This window comes from Camelus ferus, chromosome 9 (genome assembly GCF_009834535.1).
Source record: "Camelus ferus isolate YT-003-E chromosome 9, BCGSAC_Cfer_1.0, whole genome shotgun sequence".
NCBI lineage: Eukaryota > Metazoa > Chordata > Mammalia > Artiodactyla > Camelidae > Camelus > Camelus ferus.
Window position 1 is genome coordinate 49214808 of NC_045704.1, and position 18723 is coordinate 49233530.

The 18723-nt window shown below is 35.7% G+C and overlaps 1 protein-coding gene and 2 pseudogenes across 2 annotated transcripts in view; 1 reads left to right on the forward strand and 2 right to left on the reverse strand.

Annotated features, from left to right (window-relative positions):
- The window catches only part of GLG1 (golgi glycoprotein 1), a 119182-nt gene that overhangs the window by 45717 nt on the left and 54742 nt on the right, over positions 1 to 18723 (reverse strand). For both annotated transcript variants that reach the window (XM_032486736.1, XM_032486735.1), the window contains exon 2: positions 5423 to 5455. In XM_032486736.1, the coding sequence (XP_032342627.1) occupies positions 5423 to 5455 (33 nt within the window). The remainder of the gene's footprint in view (positions 1 to 5422; positions 5456 to 18723) is intronic.
- LOC102519289 lies at positions 5735 to 6195 on the forward strand (annotated as a pseudogene).
- Positions 12621 to 13776, reverse strand: LOC102523485 (annotated as a pseudogene).

Consider the following 18723-nt stretch of genomic DNA (forward strand, 5'->3'; position numbering starts at 1 on the left):
GGGCAGTTCACAAGACTTTCTCTCAGACTGCTACACTCCAAGACTAAAGAATACAATCATTCACTGATTCATTCAAACATCTGCTTAGCACTTCTTATGATGTACCACACACAGTCTAATCTCAAGGGCTTCACAGGCTACTACAGGAAACAGAAGCGAATGTTTGAGTACATACTGGTTAGGAACTGGGGGATAAAACAGGAGGAGAAAGACAAAGACTGTCCAGTGGTGGCTATGGTCAATGGCAGGTAATGTGACTAAGAATTCAGTTAATGGCTCACAAGGCCCCACAGCAAGGAGGAGTACCCCAGACTGCAGTGGGGGGATTGGTCAAGAAGGTGCACCAAAGTGCTATCTAAGATGGAATCTAGAAGACTGGCACTAGTTAGCCATATTAAAAGCAGTGGGGAGAAGAGTGTTTTAAGTAAATAGAACAGTATGTATGGAAGCTCATCAGAATGGGAAGCAAGGAGTGTTTGAGGAACTCAAAGTCAAATGAAAGACTGACTCTGAGGAGGCAGGCCAGAGCCAGATCATAAAGCCTTTGTAAGCCATGTTTGAACTTTAACCCAAGAATAACAGAGAGTCATTGAAAGGGAAATAAGGGAGTGACAGGATCAGATTTGCTTTTTAGAAGTAGAACAGAGGCTAATATAAAGTGTATTAGGAACAAGTTAGTTCTGCATAGGAGTGCTAAGTAAGATTTTTGTGAAGAAATAAAATATAAAGAATGAGCAGGATTTCTTCTTCTGCCTCAAAAACAAACAAACGCAGTAAAAAGCTCTAATCTTCCAACTATTATCAATAAGTGAGTTTTCAGAAAAAGGAGTAAGAACCTGGCTACCATCTATAACAAAAGCTCTAAGAGGATGGGATTTTGCCTTGTTCACCACCATATGCCCAGTGCCTAGAGGAGTACATGGAGCACAGAGACACTGATAGTCATTGAACAGATCAACAAAAGAATAAATCTATACCATGATAAGTTCAACCAGTAGAACACATGAGGCCAAACTGAGAATGAATACAGGAGAAGCTTAGTTCTAACTGAAGCAATCTTAGGCCTCCTAGCTCCTCAGAAGTAGAGATGAATCCCATGATTCAAAAGCCAAGGTTAGTCACTGTAAATCACCTACACTTCAATTTAAAAAAAATTTTTTTAATTTAAAAATCAATGATGATGAATGCAAAAAAAAGACAAAGTTAGAATCTGACCGTACTTTTTATTATCTATCAATCTATCTACTATTACTAAGTCAGTACATAGAAATTAATTTTTATATTTTAAGTTAAAGCAACACATTCTAATTCTGTATATATATCAATCAAAGATAGATTTAAAATGTCCTCCTATTGAGTGACTTGCAGCTGACCCAATGCCATATCTTTCAAGTTAAAAAAAAAAAAAAAGAAAAAAGGAAGGAAGGAAGAGAAAAAGGAAGAAAGACAAAAGCTGTCTGGTACCTAGAAGATTTGGAGTGAACAGCAATAACTGTCAAAAAAATAAATACAAACCACAGAATATTTCCTTATTTTATCCAATGCAAACTCAGATGTCCTATAACTGGGCTAGAAACAAATTTTCTGCCAAAAACCATTCAGATAATCATTTAGATGTTTTGAATGTCTTTACTTTTAATTTGGAACTATATTTGTTCTGACAATAGGTATAAATTTCCTTATGTACAGGACTTCTCCCAGATAACTATGATACCACTGTCTAAGGCCAGTACCACACAGTCTTGATAGCTGAAGCTTTGTAGTCAAAGATTAGAAATCAGGAAGTGTGAATCCTCCAACTTTGTTCTTTTTTTCAAAACAGTTTGGCTATTCTGGATCCCCTGCATTTCCATATGAATTTTAGGATCAGAATATCAATTTCTTTTTTTTTTCCTGGGGGGCAGGTAATTAGGCTTATTTATTTTTTAGAAGAGCTACTGGGGATTGAACCCAGGACCTCATACATGCTAAGCATGCACTTTACCATTTGAGCTACCCACCCCTCTACCGGAATGTCAATTTCTGCAAAGTTGGCAGCAGAAATTTTGACAAGGATTACACTGAATCTCAATCAATTAGGGGAGTACTGCCATTTTATTTTATTTTATTTTATTTTATTTATTTATTTTTAGTACTGCCATTTTAATGGTATTAGCCTTCTAACCCATGAAAACAGGATGCTTTTCCTTTATTTAAGTCTTTTTCAGTTTTGTTCAAGGATGTTTCTATAGAGTTCAGTGTATAGTCTTACACTTCTTTTGTTAAGTTTATTCATAAGTATTTTATTCTTTTTGGTGCTATTGTAAATAAAATTGTTTTCTTCATTTCATTTTCAGATTATTCATTTCTGGTCAACAAGAATACAACTGATTTGTGTATAGTAATCTCATATCCTGCAATAATCAGTCTAATAACAATGTTAGAACATTTCACATAATAAAAGCTTAAAAAAAAAAAGCACTGATTTAATCAAAAAATTTTAGTATCTATTGAAAAGATGACAAAATTTTTCTCCTTCATTGTGATTAGTTTTTCAAATGTTAAATTCACCTTACAAGTATGGAATAAAATCAATTAAGTCTTGATATATTTCTGTTCTTATATTTTACTGCACTGAGTTTGCTACCTTTTTTTTTTTTAGTTTGCTACTAATTTGCTCAAGCATTTTTTCATCTATGGTTCACGAGTGACACTGGCCTATATATTTCTTTCCTTGTTATATCTTGTCAACTGATATCAATGTTATATTAGTCTGATAATATTAAAGGGGAAAATGTTTCCACCTTTTTTATTCTCTGAAAGACTAATGTTATTTCTTCCTTAAGTGTCTGTAAAATTTAACCAATAAATCCATCTGGTCCTGGAGTTTTCTTTATGGAAGATTTTTATTTACAGATTCAAATTTTTAAAAATAGGTTATTCAGATTTTCCACTTCTTGTGTTAGTTTTGGTAAGTTTGTTTTTCTAGGAATTTGTCCATTGCATCAACATTTTCAAATTCATTAGCCTAAAAATTGTTCATAACTATCTAATCTCTTGCTTAACAACAGTAATTCCTGGATTCCCTACTAGGTGGAAAGCTACTCAAATTAAAAACTTTGTTCCATTAACCTTAATGGGAAAAATTATAGTGCATTCCACCCCAACCTAAGCGTATTAGTTTAACAGGGAAGCTGTAACAAAATACCACAGGCTGGGTGGCTTAAGCAACAAAAATGTACTTGCTCACAAATCTGGAGGGTAGAAGTCTGACATCAAGGTGTTAGCAGTACCAGTTTCTTCTGAAGGCTCTCTTCTTGACTTGTAGATGTCCATCTTCTTCTGTGTCTGTATCCTAATCTTCTCTTTTTATAAGAACATCAATTCTTCCATTTTCTGTATCCTTCCTATTCTCCAGCCCTTTGCAGATCAGCTTCTTCCTGGACTTCTTTGTCAGATTCAGTCTATTAATAGATTTTGAGGACTTTTTCCTAGTCTTTTGCTTAATAAATAAGATGCTATAACAAATATCCTTTTACAGACATACGCATTTTAAGTTGACTGCTTATAAAGAAGTTTTTCTTATTTATATTTCTATCCATAGGCTAGAGCAGAGTTTAGCAAACTTTTTCAGAAAGGGCCAGAAAGTAAATACTCTAGGCATTGAGGAACCTATAGTCACTGTTGCAACTACTCAACCTTGTCATTATAACATGGAAAGCAGCTACACACAATATATAATTGAATGGGTATGGCTGTGTTCCAATAAAATTTGACATATAAAAACAGGCAGCATCCAAGGCTAACGACAAAAGGTCAAAGAGTGGGCAGTAGCCCAATTCCTGGGAATCCCAGTCCCTTTACCAGGGTAGCTGTAATGGTCCTCCCACTCTTGGCATAAGAAGCTACTGAGCCCAAAAAAAAACTAGCAACACCATGCCTCCTGGTCGTGTCTCTTGTTCCCTCGTCTTTGGAGATGGTCCATACTGCCTATGGAGTGTGTCTCTACTTTTACTTTATCCTGAGCACTCAACCCCTACACCTTGTGGCCTTTCTCTTGCCTTCTCAAACAGCCTATGTATCTCTCTAAATAAATCTACCTTTACTAAAAAAACAAACAAGCAAACAAAACAGGCAGCAGTCTAGATTTGGCCAATGGGTAGCAGTTTGCTGACTGGTGGGCTAGAGAATGCTTAAATCCTCATATTCTTATCAATATTGTGTATTTATCACATTTTAAATATTTGCTAATGAGATGGATAAAAACACTATATTCATTTTTCTTTTAATTTTCATGCTTTTATTTATGAGAGAATCAACTTTTTTGTTTACTGGACATCCTTTTCTTTTCCTGTGAATAGTTTACTTACATCTGTTGCCTGTTTACTAACAGCATTTACTATTAAAGAATGTAGTCCTTTCCATCCATGCTGCAAATTACTTTTTTATAACTTACACAACTCTTCAAAGACAAAAAACCTTCAAATCTCTCTTTTGAGTTTTTTAATGCAATCAGATTTATAAATCTTTTTCTCTTTAAATATTTTTTGAAGTTGTATCACATTTAAAAACCGTTCCCTCCGTTTATGTTTTCTTCTACTACTCCTTTGGTTTTACTTTTATTTTAAATCTGTGACCTACCTTGGTCTTCTTTAGAATAAGTAAGTAAGTCAACTTAAGCAGCCAACCTGCTTCTCCGTTCTTGCAGTCTCCCATCCAAACTATCAAACAATGTAGTGACAGAGCGATTTCTTCCACCACTGTCAGATACATAGCTACTGCTCTTTTAAGACACAACTCAAGTATCATCTCCACTACTGAGTCTTTCCTGACATCAATCCACCTGGGCAAAATTCATTTTTGTGTCCTCACTGTATTCTTACAGACTTCTGCAGAAACACCCAGTACTTTTTGCACAGATTTGACTTCACGTCAATCTCCTTTTAATGTTATACCTTATATAATATAGATATATGACTTTTAATATATTGATTATAATTATTTCTGGAGTTCTTTTCTGCTAACTTTAATATATGTCTCTATCTTCGAGGTGTTTATTTATGTGTCTCTAGTTTCTACGATACTGTTTGGCACATAGTAGATGACTGCATGATGACTAAACGAAACAACTTTAAAATATGGAACTCAAATTATAAATTGGATAAACAAACAAAAAAAACAATTATTTTCATAGGAGCTGTAACTGAAGAAGAATTTAAACTTAAGTATATAAATGTTATTTGGCAGAGCCTCCTGGTTTCTACAAAAGAGGAATATTTGTAGATTTTCCATGGCCCTTAAACAAGGTTAATAGTCCTCTTGTTAAGATTAAGTGAATCTAAGAAAACATTATGCTTCCCAGAACAACAGGAAGAGCAACCCAGTATCTATCATCATATATATAAAGCACATATGGTGAAATTATGGAAAAATCCATACTTACATGATTGCAGTCTGAAGAAATTTCATTTTCAGGCTAAAAGGAAAAAAAAAAAAGATGATGTTAAAAAAAAAAAACTCTCAAGTTTTCAGACATCACCAAAATAAACTCAAAACAAGAAATCTAAATATCCAACTGAATATATTTCGTCAATATAAGGAGTAAAATGGGGCTTATGTATCTTTCAGATTGCTGAGGAGAAATATATCAGAAAAGCAGATGAGACATAATGCCTTCCCAATCAATGGTACAATCTGGAAACTGGGTAAACCGAGAAGAATCTACTAAAGAGATAAAACAATAGTGACATTCCGCCTCGGCAGCCATTGGAGAGAAGCAGCTATGGCTCTGCGCTACCCCATGGCCGTGGGCCTCAACAAAGGCCACAAGGTGACCAAGAACGTGAGCAAGCCGAGGCACAGCTGCCGCTGCGGGCGCCTCACCAAGCACACCATATTCGCGCGGGACATGATCCGGGAGGTGTGTGGCTTCACCCCTTATAAGTGGTGGGCCGTGGAACTTCCCAAGGTCTCCAAGGACAAGTGGGCCCTCAAATTCATCAAGAAACGGGTGGGTACACACATCCACGCCAAGAGGAAGAGAGGAGCTGAGCAATGTCCTGGCCGCCATGAGGAAAGAGGCCACCAAGAAGGACTGAGCCCCTCCTGTCTGCGCCTAATAAAACCTTTTCAGGGGAAAAAAAAAGTGACATTAAGAATCCTTACACAACACTTCATAATTCTGAAAGCTAAAATGGATCAAGCACAATACTTTCTTTAAAGAAAGTTAGATATCTGAAAAAACAGGCTTATTAAAGAGAGCAAAAAAGGTCCGACGATTTAAAAATTAGTCTTATGTCACAATTGGCGAAGTGAGGTGATGGGTACACAGGATCTCTATGCACTATGTTTGTAACTTCAAATGAGTCTATAATCTTACAAGTCTATAATTAAAAATACAAGGTCAAAAAAACCAAATTATTTATATATTCCCATGAATATACTGCTTGTAAAGTCAGGTACACATACCAGAGATAAAATGAACTTTCAATTCCATGACAAAAAAGGTAGACTGGGTAATGCCTAATACTGCATAGCTTTGCAATACACATTTCCTTTAGTTTCCTTGTACACATCATTAAAGGAGATACAACTGTCATAAAACACATCACAATAAAGCACCACTTCTTTTGAGTTTCCAGAGCATTTCAACCTGTTCAAACAAAGTGAATTCTGCATCCCTTATATGAAATATTACCCACGTAGGTTGTAAAAGATGTCATTTTCAAAATAAAAAGATTCTTCCTATTCAAGGATAGAAATAAGGCAATAAAAGAAAATAGCAAATATTAACAAACTAAAAGCAGTCTTACCACTTCATGAAGGAAAAGGTTTCAAGGGAGCTATTCATTCCACTGCAGTATATATAGCAGGCATTAATACCAATGTACAAATTCATTTTTGTACTTACTTACAAAATATTACATTAAAACTGATTTTAATTAGACTGCTAGGTAATCATGAGATTGTAACACGCCACCTCTGAATTTTCTCCTTCCTTGTCTAAGTAAGAATAGATATTTTAATGCTTTACTGAAGTGTCTTTCTAAGTCTCAGAAATCAACCTCCCTATCATGAGTTAATTGCGCTTAACTCTGTTCCTTTCACTTCAATTCGAAGTGCCTAACTTACAACCTTTAACAGTTTCTTAGCAAGAATGCTTTATTTTGTTTAGGTATTTTTACCTTATCTTCTTTAAATCTATCCCTTCATTTTTTCCCCCTAGTCAGTCAGCAATTCTAGCTCTTTCTCAAAGCACAGAAGGCAATTAATCACTATCATATCTACCTGTGTTCATGTCTATTGAATGATAACTCTGGATTAAAGGGGCATTCTTGAAAGAAACTCAGAGCACTAGAGAATTTTTGAAATAACGAAGTCAAATAAGATTTAAATTACCCATGGAAAAAAAGTGTTGCCATGTTTACAGTCCATGGAACTTATATTAGCAAGCTAATGATTGTTTTAATGGCTTGCTTCCCTACAGTGGTAGACTGGATTATTTCCCCCAGTTTTCCACGCCTCTTTAATAGGATTTGACATCCAGGTCCTTTGCCCTTTAATTCTGCACAGCCTCCTGCTGTGGACTGCGTATATACCCTGCTCCACTGATGTCAGGGTAGGCCGCTGACTTGCTTTGGCCAATGGGATTTTAGCAGGCATAATACAAGCATAGGCTTTAAATGTGCTTGGGTGGTTTGGCTTGTACTCTCACACTCCTGCCATTCTCCATGAGAGGAACATGTACAGGTAGCTGCTAGCACAAGGATAAAGAGAGACATGTGGAACAGACCTAAACCTAACCTGCAGCCCAGAGCAGAGCCACCCCAACTGACCTGCATAGCCACAAGCAAGAAAAATAAGTATTTGTCATTATAATCCCTTGAGATTTTGAGGGTGTTTGTAATGATGGAAAAAAATGACTAATATGCCTATCAAGCAAATAAAATAATAAAAATCCCAAAACCTTTAAGTTGTAATTGGTAACTGTTATGATCTAATTTAGTGAATTATATTATTAAGTACAAAGTACTGCACCTTTCATGAAGGAATGACACAATCCACTGAGACACAAATGAACTGTAAATCTGGAGACCAGTGTTTGATTTTCACCTCTTTCGCTGTCTTGATTTGCAACTGACAATAAACTGGTCTTTTTTCTTCCTTCTTTCTAAATTTAGTTTCTCTAAAGGGAGGATGACAATATAGAAACGCCATCAGAACAAGGCTATGATATCAAGTCACTAAGATTCACAGAACTGAACAGCTATAAAGGATTTTCCAGTGTAATTACAAATAATTATTCTCAGAGATTTCAAAGGGCCTTTAGAATCAAAGGGCATAGTAGTGGCTCAGAGGGACAGAACAGAGACCTTCAAAATACAAAATATAAAGGAGTATATCCAAACAGTGGGAACATGAATAATGCCAGCACAAACTAACTCTGACAAAGTACTTTTTTTTTAAATGCTATAGGTTAGCACTCAGCTATTTGATAAGAAACTAAAAGAAATCTCAAGGAACAAAAACAGATGTGGGTGATGACACAGGTCTGGTTCTGAGCCTGCACCATTCCCGTGAAGTCCCAATCAAGTCACTTCATCAGACATAGTATATTTCTGCAAAACTATAAATGCAGATAGGCTTGATGATCTTTAATCTTAGAAGGTAAATAATATGGAGACTACCGTCAGAACTACTCAGGTAAACTAAGGCTGAGAATTTTTCCCTTTTGTTAACAATCATTGAAATAATACCCTGAAATGATCCCAAGAAACTAATCAACAAATAAATATTGAATAATTATGTGGTACTCAAAATTGTGTGAGGCACTGTTGTGGGACAGGGAAGATAGATAAGACATTGTCTCTAACCTCAGGTAGTTTACAATCCAGTTTTAGAAATAAAACTGTGAAATAAATTAAGCAATTAAGCAAGACCAGGGACTTGAGCTGGGCCTGAAAGATTAGATTAAAAAAGTGATTTCCAACATGGATGCAAGTTAGATGCCCCCTTGGGGCTCAGGAAGAAAATAATAGAACCTCTCTTTTTTTCAAAAAGGTCATCATTTAACACATATTTTTAATGTTTTTATAATACATCTGTTAGAACAATTCATATTTTATGACCACCTATATATCTACAAGGGCGTGCTTAATAATTTTTTCAAATAGAGGATTAAGATTGAAACCTTTCTTCTAATCAGGAGTCCTACCCTAACCCTCACCCCTTCAAATCAGAGGGAAAGTGCTGGCTCCTAGCTTGCGGAAGCATCAAATTAGAAGCTGAGCTTTGCCACATTATTAGCTGCTCTCTATTACTCCGGAGACGGAAATCTGGACTTCAAAAAGAAAAGTCTCTTCATCAAGTGTTTCCTCACTGGAAATAAAATAACTGTACTCTTAACAATGGAAAGATAGGAGGAGAAAAATTTATAAAAAGCCTCATAAATAGCTTTCTGTTAAATTAATAATCAAACTTTGGAGAAGGAACTGAAGTTGCATATATTAGTATAATAAATAAATTATTATGAATAGAGGAAAGAGAAAAAGAAGAAAATGTGACACACACTCCCCCCTCAATCTTAACACAGCAGTGACTGAAACAGAGAAGGAACTCAACACTGAAGAATGATGCGGCAGTAATGCTGTAAGAGACAAGCACCGAGTACTTGGAGACACCTGCCTGACTCCAATAAAGAATGTGATGAGTGTAGCAGAAAAATAGTACAAGTTGTCATTATCTGAGCTAGGTGCTACATTTATTTCTTATAACATGATGGACTGCAAGAAAAATAGTACTGTATCCAACTTACCTATAAAGATACTGAAGTACAGAGAAACTGAGTGATGTGATCAAAGACACACTGCTAGCAGACAGCAAATCTGGAATTACTGTAATAATAATAAATGGTAACTAATGTTTATTGTGATGCTTTTACCTTGATACTCCCCCCAAAAGGGTTGGTAGGTCAGGCTGAACACAACGATGAGGGGCCTTTGGGAGGTGCAAGAAAAAGAAAGTAAATAGGATGAATAAACAGAACTAGTGCTCTAGAGTGGTCTGTTTGACAGCTACTGATGAATTTAGATGCTGGCAGTCAGGGTAAGAAACTAGATCAACTAGAGATCTGAATTATAGCCCTTTGAATAACCATAACAAGTTATAAAAAAAACTTTGCTTAGTTCATTTGGCTTTTCTAAATCAATGATGTAAATGTTTTGGGTATTATTGTACTTTAATCTCCTGAGTAAGCCAAAGGACATAGTTCATTTTAAGGCTTAATACCCCTAGCCCTTCCTTTAAGTTCTATAAATTCAGAATGGGCTTTAGGGGATAGAATCATGGGGAAAACAATAACAGACTAACAGAAGTATTTAGCTTTAGGAGCTCTGTGATTCTAGGTGTGTTGCTTAACTTCTCTAGGCCCCTGAAGACAGGCTTCAGACTAGAACAGGGATTTCTCCACCAAGGATCCATGACAGACTTTAGAAGTGAGACTGTCTTGAAACTGAATGTAAACTTTTGTGTGCAAGTATATTTTCCTGAGAAGAGAATACACAGCTGTTACCATAGTCTCAAATAAGACAAGAAAAAGTGAAGAAACACTGGTCTAAAATACTTGATATTCTTTCCAGCTATCTGAGTCTATATAATTTGAGATAGGAATTTTCAATTACAAGTATTTGTTGTATTCCACATCTTTTAACGCAGATAATTTGCACATTATGATTATGATTTCCTACTACTTCATTTTAATCATTCTCTACTGGTCGAAGTCACAACAAATAGGTTTCAGGACACATTACTGAAAAGCCTGAGTCTGAATGGTCTCAATTAAATCAACCATCACATTCACTTAAAAGGATGATTTTTACAGAAAGTCTTAAGTCTGGAACTCTGATTTCCCCAAGGCAAACAGACTTAGTTAATGAGTCTGGCAGGGGAAATTAAAGGAGTCACAAAACTAACTTGGATGTTGTCCAAGTTTCTGAAACAGAAATGCATGGGAGTAAGATTGTATCAAAAATATGGAACATTCTATAGTTACACTGACTGAAGTTGAACTACCCACCAGATCACACCTGGTACTAAATTAAGTGGCAACAGATTCTGTTTATTAATTATCTTGGAGAAAACAAACAAAAAAATGTCAACAGTATTGGTGCTTTGATGGCCTTGCAAAAATCTGAAGGCTGGGCAACAACTTAATGCTTCCTTCTGCTTAGAAACATTTTGCTGTAGTAGTACGTAAATTCTTCTTCTGGGAGTTTATTCATTAAGAATCCAGTAAACTCCCAATTATATAAGCAATTCATTTATTAACTTGGCCCAAACCATCACCCTCCTGCCCATCATAAACAAGCAAACTGAATATAACACAGTCGGTAATTACATAAACTCAGTCTTTCAGTCTCGGCAAACTTTCCGTGAGCAGGTATAAACTAGATCTTAACTCTCAGTCAGATTCATAACTAAATTCCTCTTAGTGCCTTAGTCTGGCTCAATCAGAATTAATTTTACTTGTATCCAGGGAGAGCTGCTAAGTATTGTTTTTCCAAAAGGGCAGTGATCAACATAGGCTTTGTGCCCTCCAACAATGCTCCGATTCACTGAAGATTTTTTTCTTGTATGATTCTTTGACATTCGCCCATCTTTTCATAAAGGATTTACTGTACAGGTCCAGTGGGAGATAAGAGAAGGTATGAGACAGAGTTACAGATGCTGGCACTCAAGTAAATCTGTGTGGTAGAGGAGGTAAAACGTGAGGCCATACCTATACATATCATACAAAGTTGAATGTGGAGTTGAGGGGACCAATATTTTAAAGAATTAAAAAAGTACCAAGACCCCTCATGAATTAGGATGACAGAAATCAGAGAGTCTAATGGAGGAGGGAACATTTAAGTTCAGCCTAAACAGATCATCATGTGGTGATACGATACTGCGTGTAGGCTGCAGAAGATGAGGTGGAGGCTGTGCAGGGCAGAACACTAAGAAAGGTGTAGGAGGAGTCGGAAAGGTATGTCCTGTGCAGAGGGCTGAGACCTGAGGAACGCTATGGTGGTCTTTAGGCTTACATATTTGGTATCTCCTAATATGTGGCGGGATAACTACAAATTTTGAATAAAATCCCAACATTGGTTCAGTAACAGTTTGTCATAGTCCAAATTAATATGTTATGTTAAACACAACAGAGAGTGGTGATTTAATTTACTGTTATTTACCTGTGTGTTTCCCCAGTGGGTGGTGGGGCAGCAACTGGTAAATACTGTATAGTTATTCCTTTTTAAAAAAATTTTAAGCATTTTATTAACTTTGAAGATGGAATAAGAAGAGCTACTTTAGAAACTGGAGACATTCAAGCAGTGATCTATTCATAGAGTTTCTACATAGCTCAAGAAGTTTACATCAAATGGAAGAAAAATAAGACCTATCTACCATATACAGAATGATTCAGAAAAATCCATCTCTAGAAAGCAGGTCGAATGGATTCATAGACCTCACTGAATATAAGAGAATCAACGGGAAGCAACGTAAAGCCTTCTGCCGTGGCATAAAGGTAGGAATCAGTCCACGTAGTCTTTTTCCCTCCTGACCTAAATGTTTACCTCCAGTCTGGGTTCAGAGAAAGGTCCTGATCATTTGAACTGGTTGTCAGTCAAGGTCCCCTTCATGTTGGCTTTCTTGGCTCCTGTTCAGCCAGCTCCTGCAACCGCCTGTTGCTCAGGCCTTTGTGTTCTGGCTGTTTTTCAATCACTTTGGCATTCTGTGCACACATGTCAGCAACTTCCCTAGCTTCAATCTCCTATTCCTATTCCTCTTCAACAACAGAAGACATAGAGACAGAGTTGAACTTGCCTATGTCTTTAGTCTATTTGGTCATCATCACCTTCTTAGGAGGCTCTTGTTTCTGACTATACATATTTGTTTTCCCAAAATCCTGGCCAAACTTGACTACTGCTCCATCCAGAATGAAGGTCATGGGAGCATTCTTCAGCTAGGGGTGGCAGAAGAGTGGCAGTCCACACTTTGTACATTTCTTCCTGAACTGTCCTTCAATGTCTTCAGTCCTCCAAAGATACACTGTGTCCTCATCTTCTGTTACAAAACTTGTGGGTGTGTTTGGCAGCATCAATCACACAGACCAATCCTGGGCCCTCATGGGTAATTTCTCTGAGAGTCCGGCACCAAGATCATCTGGCCACACAAGCAGTAGCGGATGTCAAGGGGCTTCTCACTGTTACCATATTCTGCCTGGTTGGAGGTGTTGGAGCAGACTACTGATCCAGACACTTCTTTATTTAGGCACAGTTCAGTGAAACAGCCCAAAACTCAATGTCAAGAATAACATATAGTTACTTCTATAGGAACACGATACACTTTAAAGGGATAAAAAATAGATAGACAAGACCTTCACAGTCAAATTAGTGCCCATTTATCCTTGATGCATCGACAGTCTCATATAATCACAGAGCAGTCAGAGAACTATAATGAGGTCAAGACTTACTTGCCTTGCATCTTAAAAATGAAAAATAGTCTCAATGTCCTTTAATTCTAATTATATATATGTATTATAGTGAGAATTAGCAAATGGTTCTGTTCTAGTTCATACTCATAAATACTGGCAAGACTTTCAGCTTTCTCAAGTACTAATTCATTCATCTTCAACGAGGTTATATCCCTATTTTGTAAATATGAAAACACAATAATCTGGCTAATGACTGGACTTAATAGCTGACCGAAAAAAAAAAAAAAAGACTAAGCAACTCTTGACTCACTGACAGAATGATCCATATCCATGAAGATGCTACTCTCCAAAATCTACTTTAAGTCAAATTACATCTTATTTTTGCCTAAGAAAACTCTACAACTAGTTAAAATGACCAAATGGAAATACTCAAAATTAATATAATTTATCATCTTCTGTGCCCAGAGCAGGGAATGACAAATAAGGATATAGTAATCTAGTTATTGAACAAAAAGCATCATTACATCATGGCAAAAAGGATACATGGTGGATTATGATTTCACAAGTCTTAAAGTTTATTTTAAAATGTAAATTATAAAAGCATGTAATTTTCCCTACTGTAAGAAATATTGTGAACTCCTTCCCAAACCCCACTCCCATTTTATTATTACGAATTAGAAATAAAAATACCTATAAACTGTAGGAGACAGTCATCCTCAAAAGAATGTTTAGAGATATTTCTTTTCACATACAGAGCTCATTCAAACTTTTAATCAACTTTCCATTTGAGACTGCCCAATACTTATGAAATGTAGGGACTGTTTTGTAATGACAAGCATTTTAAAATCCAATTATGGCCTTGCAAGGGCTCTGTCTCACTTCACCATTGTGAATGAATGAGTTTTTTTGGGGATTAAATCTTCCTCATGAGAGCCATCAGCAAAGAAGGAAAAGTTATCACCTACTAATTCATGTTTTCTCCCTAGGAGACAACTGAGAAATCCAGAATTCATTTTCGTGCTGGGGAGGAGCATTTTTTGCCTAATTTATGCGGGAAGGATATAGAGTCAGGCATTCTATCAAATGCTTGGCCAGATTCCCCTTTAAGCCTCAAGGAAAAGAATCTTGGACAGGTCTATCAACTTGGCTCCCAGACAGAAAGGCACACAGCTATAAAGGGATAACTGACCTTGTTTTTCATTGCTCAGTTGCCTGGAAAACGTCTGTTTCAGTGCCCATTTCAAAAGAGAAGGCACCTAGAGCGTTATCATTGAACCTAAAGTGGTTAACATTTATAAACTGTTTTGTAGACAATTCATCAAAAAGGCCACACTTCCTCTGAACTGTGAGGCTGTAACTACTACTAGTACTATTGTACCACTACTACAAAAATATAGCACCAAAACTCTTCTAAAATTATTTTTCATACCTCATAAAAACAGTCACAGTATAGTAGATCCCCTCATGTCATCATGTTTGAGAGGCAACCTGGTAGGAAGAATTCTGGACTAGGAGACAAAAGACTTGAGTTCTAATTCCTTGCATATTCATTGCACAAGCCTTGATCAAGTCAAGGCTCCAAATTTCATGTCTACAAAACAGATAAATCCTGTTTTACATACTTCACAGGGCTTTTATGAGTTTAGAGCTACGTTAAAGGTCTTTGAAAATTATAGACAGCCTTGCAAATAGAATACTGGCCTTTCATTCTCTGTATATAATCTAATCATATAAACATCAAAAGAAACATTACTGCTTTCTAGTAGTCCCTCATTCATGCAAGCAAGGAACAGAATTCAAAATACATGACATATATTTTTGACTGTGTGTGTATATATCACCTCTAAAAGGACATAAAATATTTATTTTCACTATATGCCCTTTTGCATTTTTGAATGAAATTTGCAATTTTGAATGAATTTTGTACCACATGCAAAAAGAAAAAAGAAAAATCAAAGATAATGTTTAAGACATAAACATAGACAACTTTAAAAATATTTGGGACACATCTTCATGGGGCACCAAAGGAGTTTAATGATGTACTCTTTCCAGTCCATATTTTTCCCTTTTTTTCTCTTCCACTGTCTATTTCAAATCAGGCAGTGGTGGGGAGGAAAAATGGGATACCTACATCCTCTGGAACATGGCAAGAGGAAATCTGGCCCTCTTAAGAGCTCTACATTGGTATTTCTACTCTAAGAAAAGCAAATTAATAATTTTATGTTCTAGTTTTCCCAGTGTGATCAACTTTTAAAATGAGATGGGAGTGGGACTTCTAAAATGAGATGTAAAAACAAAATTCTCTGAAGAGGATTATATGAATCAGGAACAGAATGTCACCCCTGTACACTGTTCGTAAAATTGTAAATTAGTGCAACCACTATTGAAAATAGTATGGAGATTCTTCAAAAAATTTAAAATAATCTACAATGTGATTCAGCAATTCCACTTCTGGGTATTTACCCAAAGAAAACAAAAACACTAATTTGAAAAGATATATGCACTCCTATGTTCACTGCAGCATTACTTACAATAGCCAAGATACGGAAGCAACCTAAGTGCCCATCAATAGATGAATGGATAAAGAAGATGTGGCATGCATATATATGTATATACACACATATGCACACACAATGGAATATTACTCAGCCATAAAAAAGAATGAAATCTTGTCATTTACAACAACATGGATAGATCTACAGGGTATTATGCTAAGTAAAATAAGTCAGACAGAGAAAGATTAACACTATACATCACTTACTTATATGTGGACTCTAAAAACAAAACAAAACAAAACAAAACAGAGTTACAGATATAGAGAAAAACAGATGCTTGCCAGAGGAAAGGAGAGTAGGGGGAGGTAAGAAATAAGTGAGGGAGATTAAGAGGTACAAACTTCCAGTTGCAAAATAAATGAGTCATGGGTATGAAATATGCAGTGTGAGGGATATAGTCAGTAACTATGTAGTATCTTTGTATGGTAACTTATGGTGATCATTTGGAATGTGTAGAAACACTGAGTCACCATTATACAGTGTAACAGGAACTAACACAGTGTTGTAGGTCAATTATACTTCAAAACCAAATAAACAAACTCATAGAAAAAGAGATGAGATTTGTGGTTACCAGAGAAGGAGGGTGGGGAGAGGAGGAGGGTAGGAGGAACTGGATGAAAGTAGCCAAAAGGTACAAACTTCCAGTTATAAGAAAAATAAGTACTAGGGATGTAAATGTACAACATGATAAATCTAATTTATAATGATGTGTGTTATATATGAAAGTTATTAAGAGAATATATCCTAAGAGTTTTCATCACAATAAAAATTTGTTTTCCTATCTGTTTGTACCTATATGAGATGATGGATATTCACTAAACTTCTGTGATAATCACTTCATGATGTATGTAAATCAAATTATTATGCTGTATACCTTAAACTTATTCAGTGCTGTATGCCAATTATATTGCAATAAAACTGAAAGAAAAAAAGGAACAGAATGTCAATTTTAATATGGACCCTTTATTTGCCATCTCAGATGATTTGGAACAGCTGAATATAGGTACAAATCTGTCAAAACAGTGGCTACTAAAGCCAAATGAAAAGTGGGAAATGAGACTAAAATAGAAAATTTCCAGACATCTGACAATACTATTAATGTTTATACCTAGTAAATCTGGAATGATTATGTCAGTGTAGCTCATTACCTCCAGTCTAAGAATGTAACGTTACTTCTATAATTTTGAAAAAATAAAACAAACAAAAAAATGGATATAAGATTACAGGATACAAAAAAGGTCCTGAAATTAAATGAACAGAAGTTTTCTTTTTAAACTCCAACTTCAGGAGTACCTTTGTAGATAAACAGATTCTTAGCCACAGGAAGACACCATCAGTTTAAGTAGTTCAATTACATGAGGATAAACTAGAGTAAAGGAATAAATTAATTTAGGCCACTATGGTAGAAAAATCTTAATGCTAATGGAAAGAACAGTTCACCAAGTTTGGTGGCAAAAATAACTGAGTGTGGAATTTGTCCACCCCTCACCCTAATCTCTCAATCTAATATCCAGATACAAATCCAGATTAGGTATTCATTTTGAACTTCATTTAGGTTTTTTGTTTCTAAGTAAACATCAGACATTAAATAGTTTTGATTTTGTTCACTCAAATGTTTAAAGGCTCCAAACAACTTTTGTGTTTAAGTCCAATTGTTCAGATGCAGATATCTTTAAATATGCAAACATACCAAGGCTATCAGTCATCTAAAATCACTTTTCTTGGGGCGGGAAGGGATAAACTGGGAGTTTGAGATTTGCAGATACTGAATGGTATATACAAAACAGATAAACAAGTTTATATCGTATAGCACAGGGAAATATATTCAATATCTTGTAGTAGCTCACGGTGAAAAAGAATACGAAAATGAAAATATGTATATTCATGTATGACGGAACAACTGTGCTGTACACCAGAAATTGACACAACATTGTAAACTGACTACACCTCAATAAAAAAAATTTTAAAAATAAAATAAAATAAAATAAAATAAAAATCACTTTCTAAATTTTACTTGGGAAATGTTTCTAGCCCACTGCTGGCAGTCAATGTACTTCTCTCATCACGTGAAACTCAAATTGATTCATTTTGTGAAAGTGTTGCTTGTCACCAACTGGTCAACTTTAATAAGCAAGATCAATGATTTTGATACTTCGGTTTAAGTGTCGAGCATCTGCCTGGGTCTGTTACTTTTAATCATTTAACAGCTACCTCTGAAAAAGGACTACGAAGCAGTACAAAAGTGGTTCAGGGTTATATCATAGTAATTATTTCAAATATACACTCAGACCTTACAAGAGTGCCTTTAAAATTCTGATCATCACAATTATTCTTCATCAGAGTACTGGAAAATCGAATGTCTAAAATACAAGGCTGTGATTTAGGGTCTCTGAATCTTTATTCTACACCAGAAATATAGAAGATAAGGATCTATGACTGCAAAAAAGCTCACTATTTCAAAGATAACAGTTTAAATTCTGACATGTGACACAAATGAAATGTCTTTTGGACCAAAGAAAGAGGAAAGACCAAGTAACAGAAGTGAGCCACAGAAACCATGCAAACATTTTGCAATTGAAATCTTACTAAATAATCCACATCACAGAGCTTGACTGGGGGAAAGGCTCTCTGCATTAAGTAGAGCTTAACCATATTTATTCAGAAGTAAGAGTTGATATCTAATAACCCACAACTTTTTTTTTCTTTTGAAACTGAAAC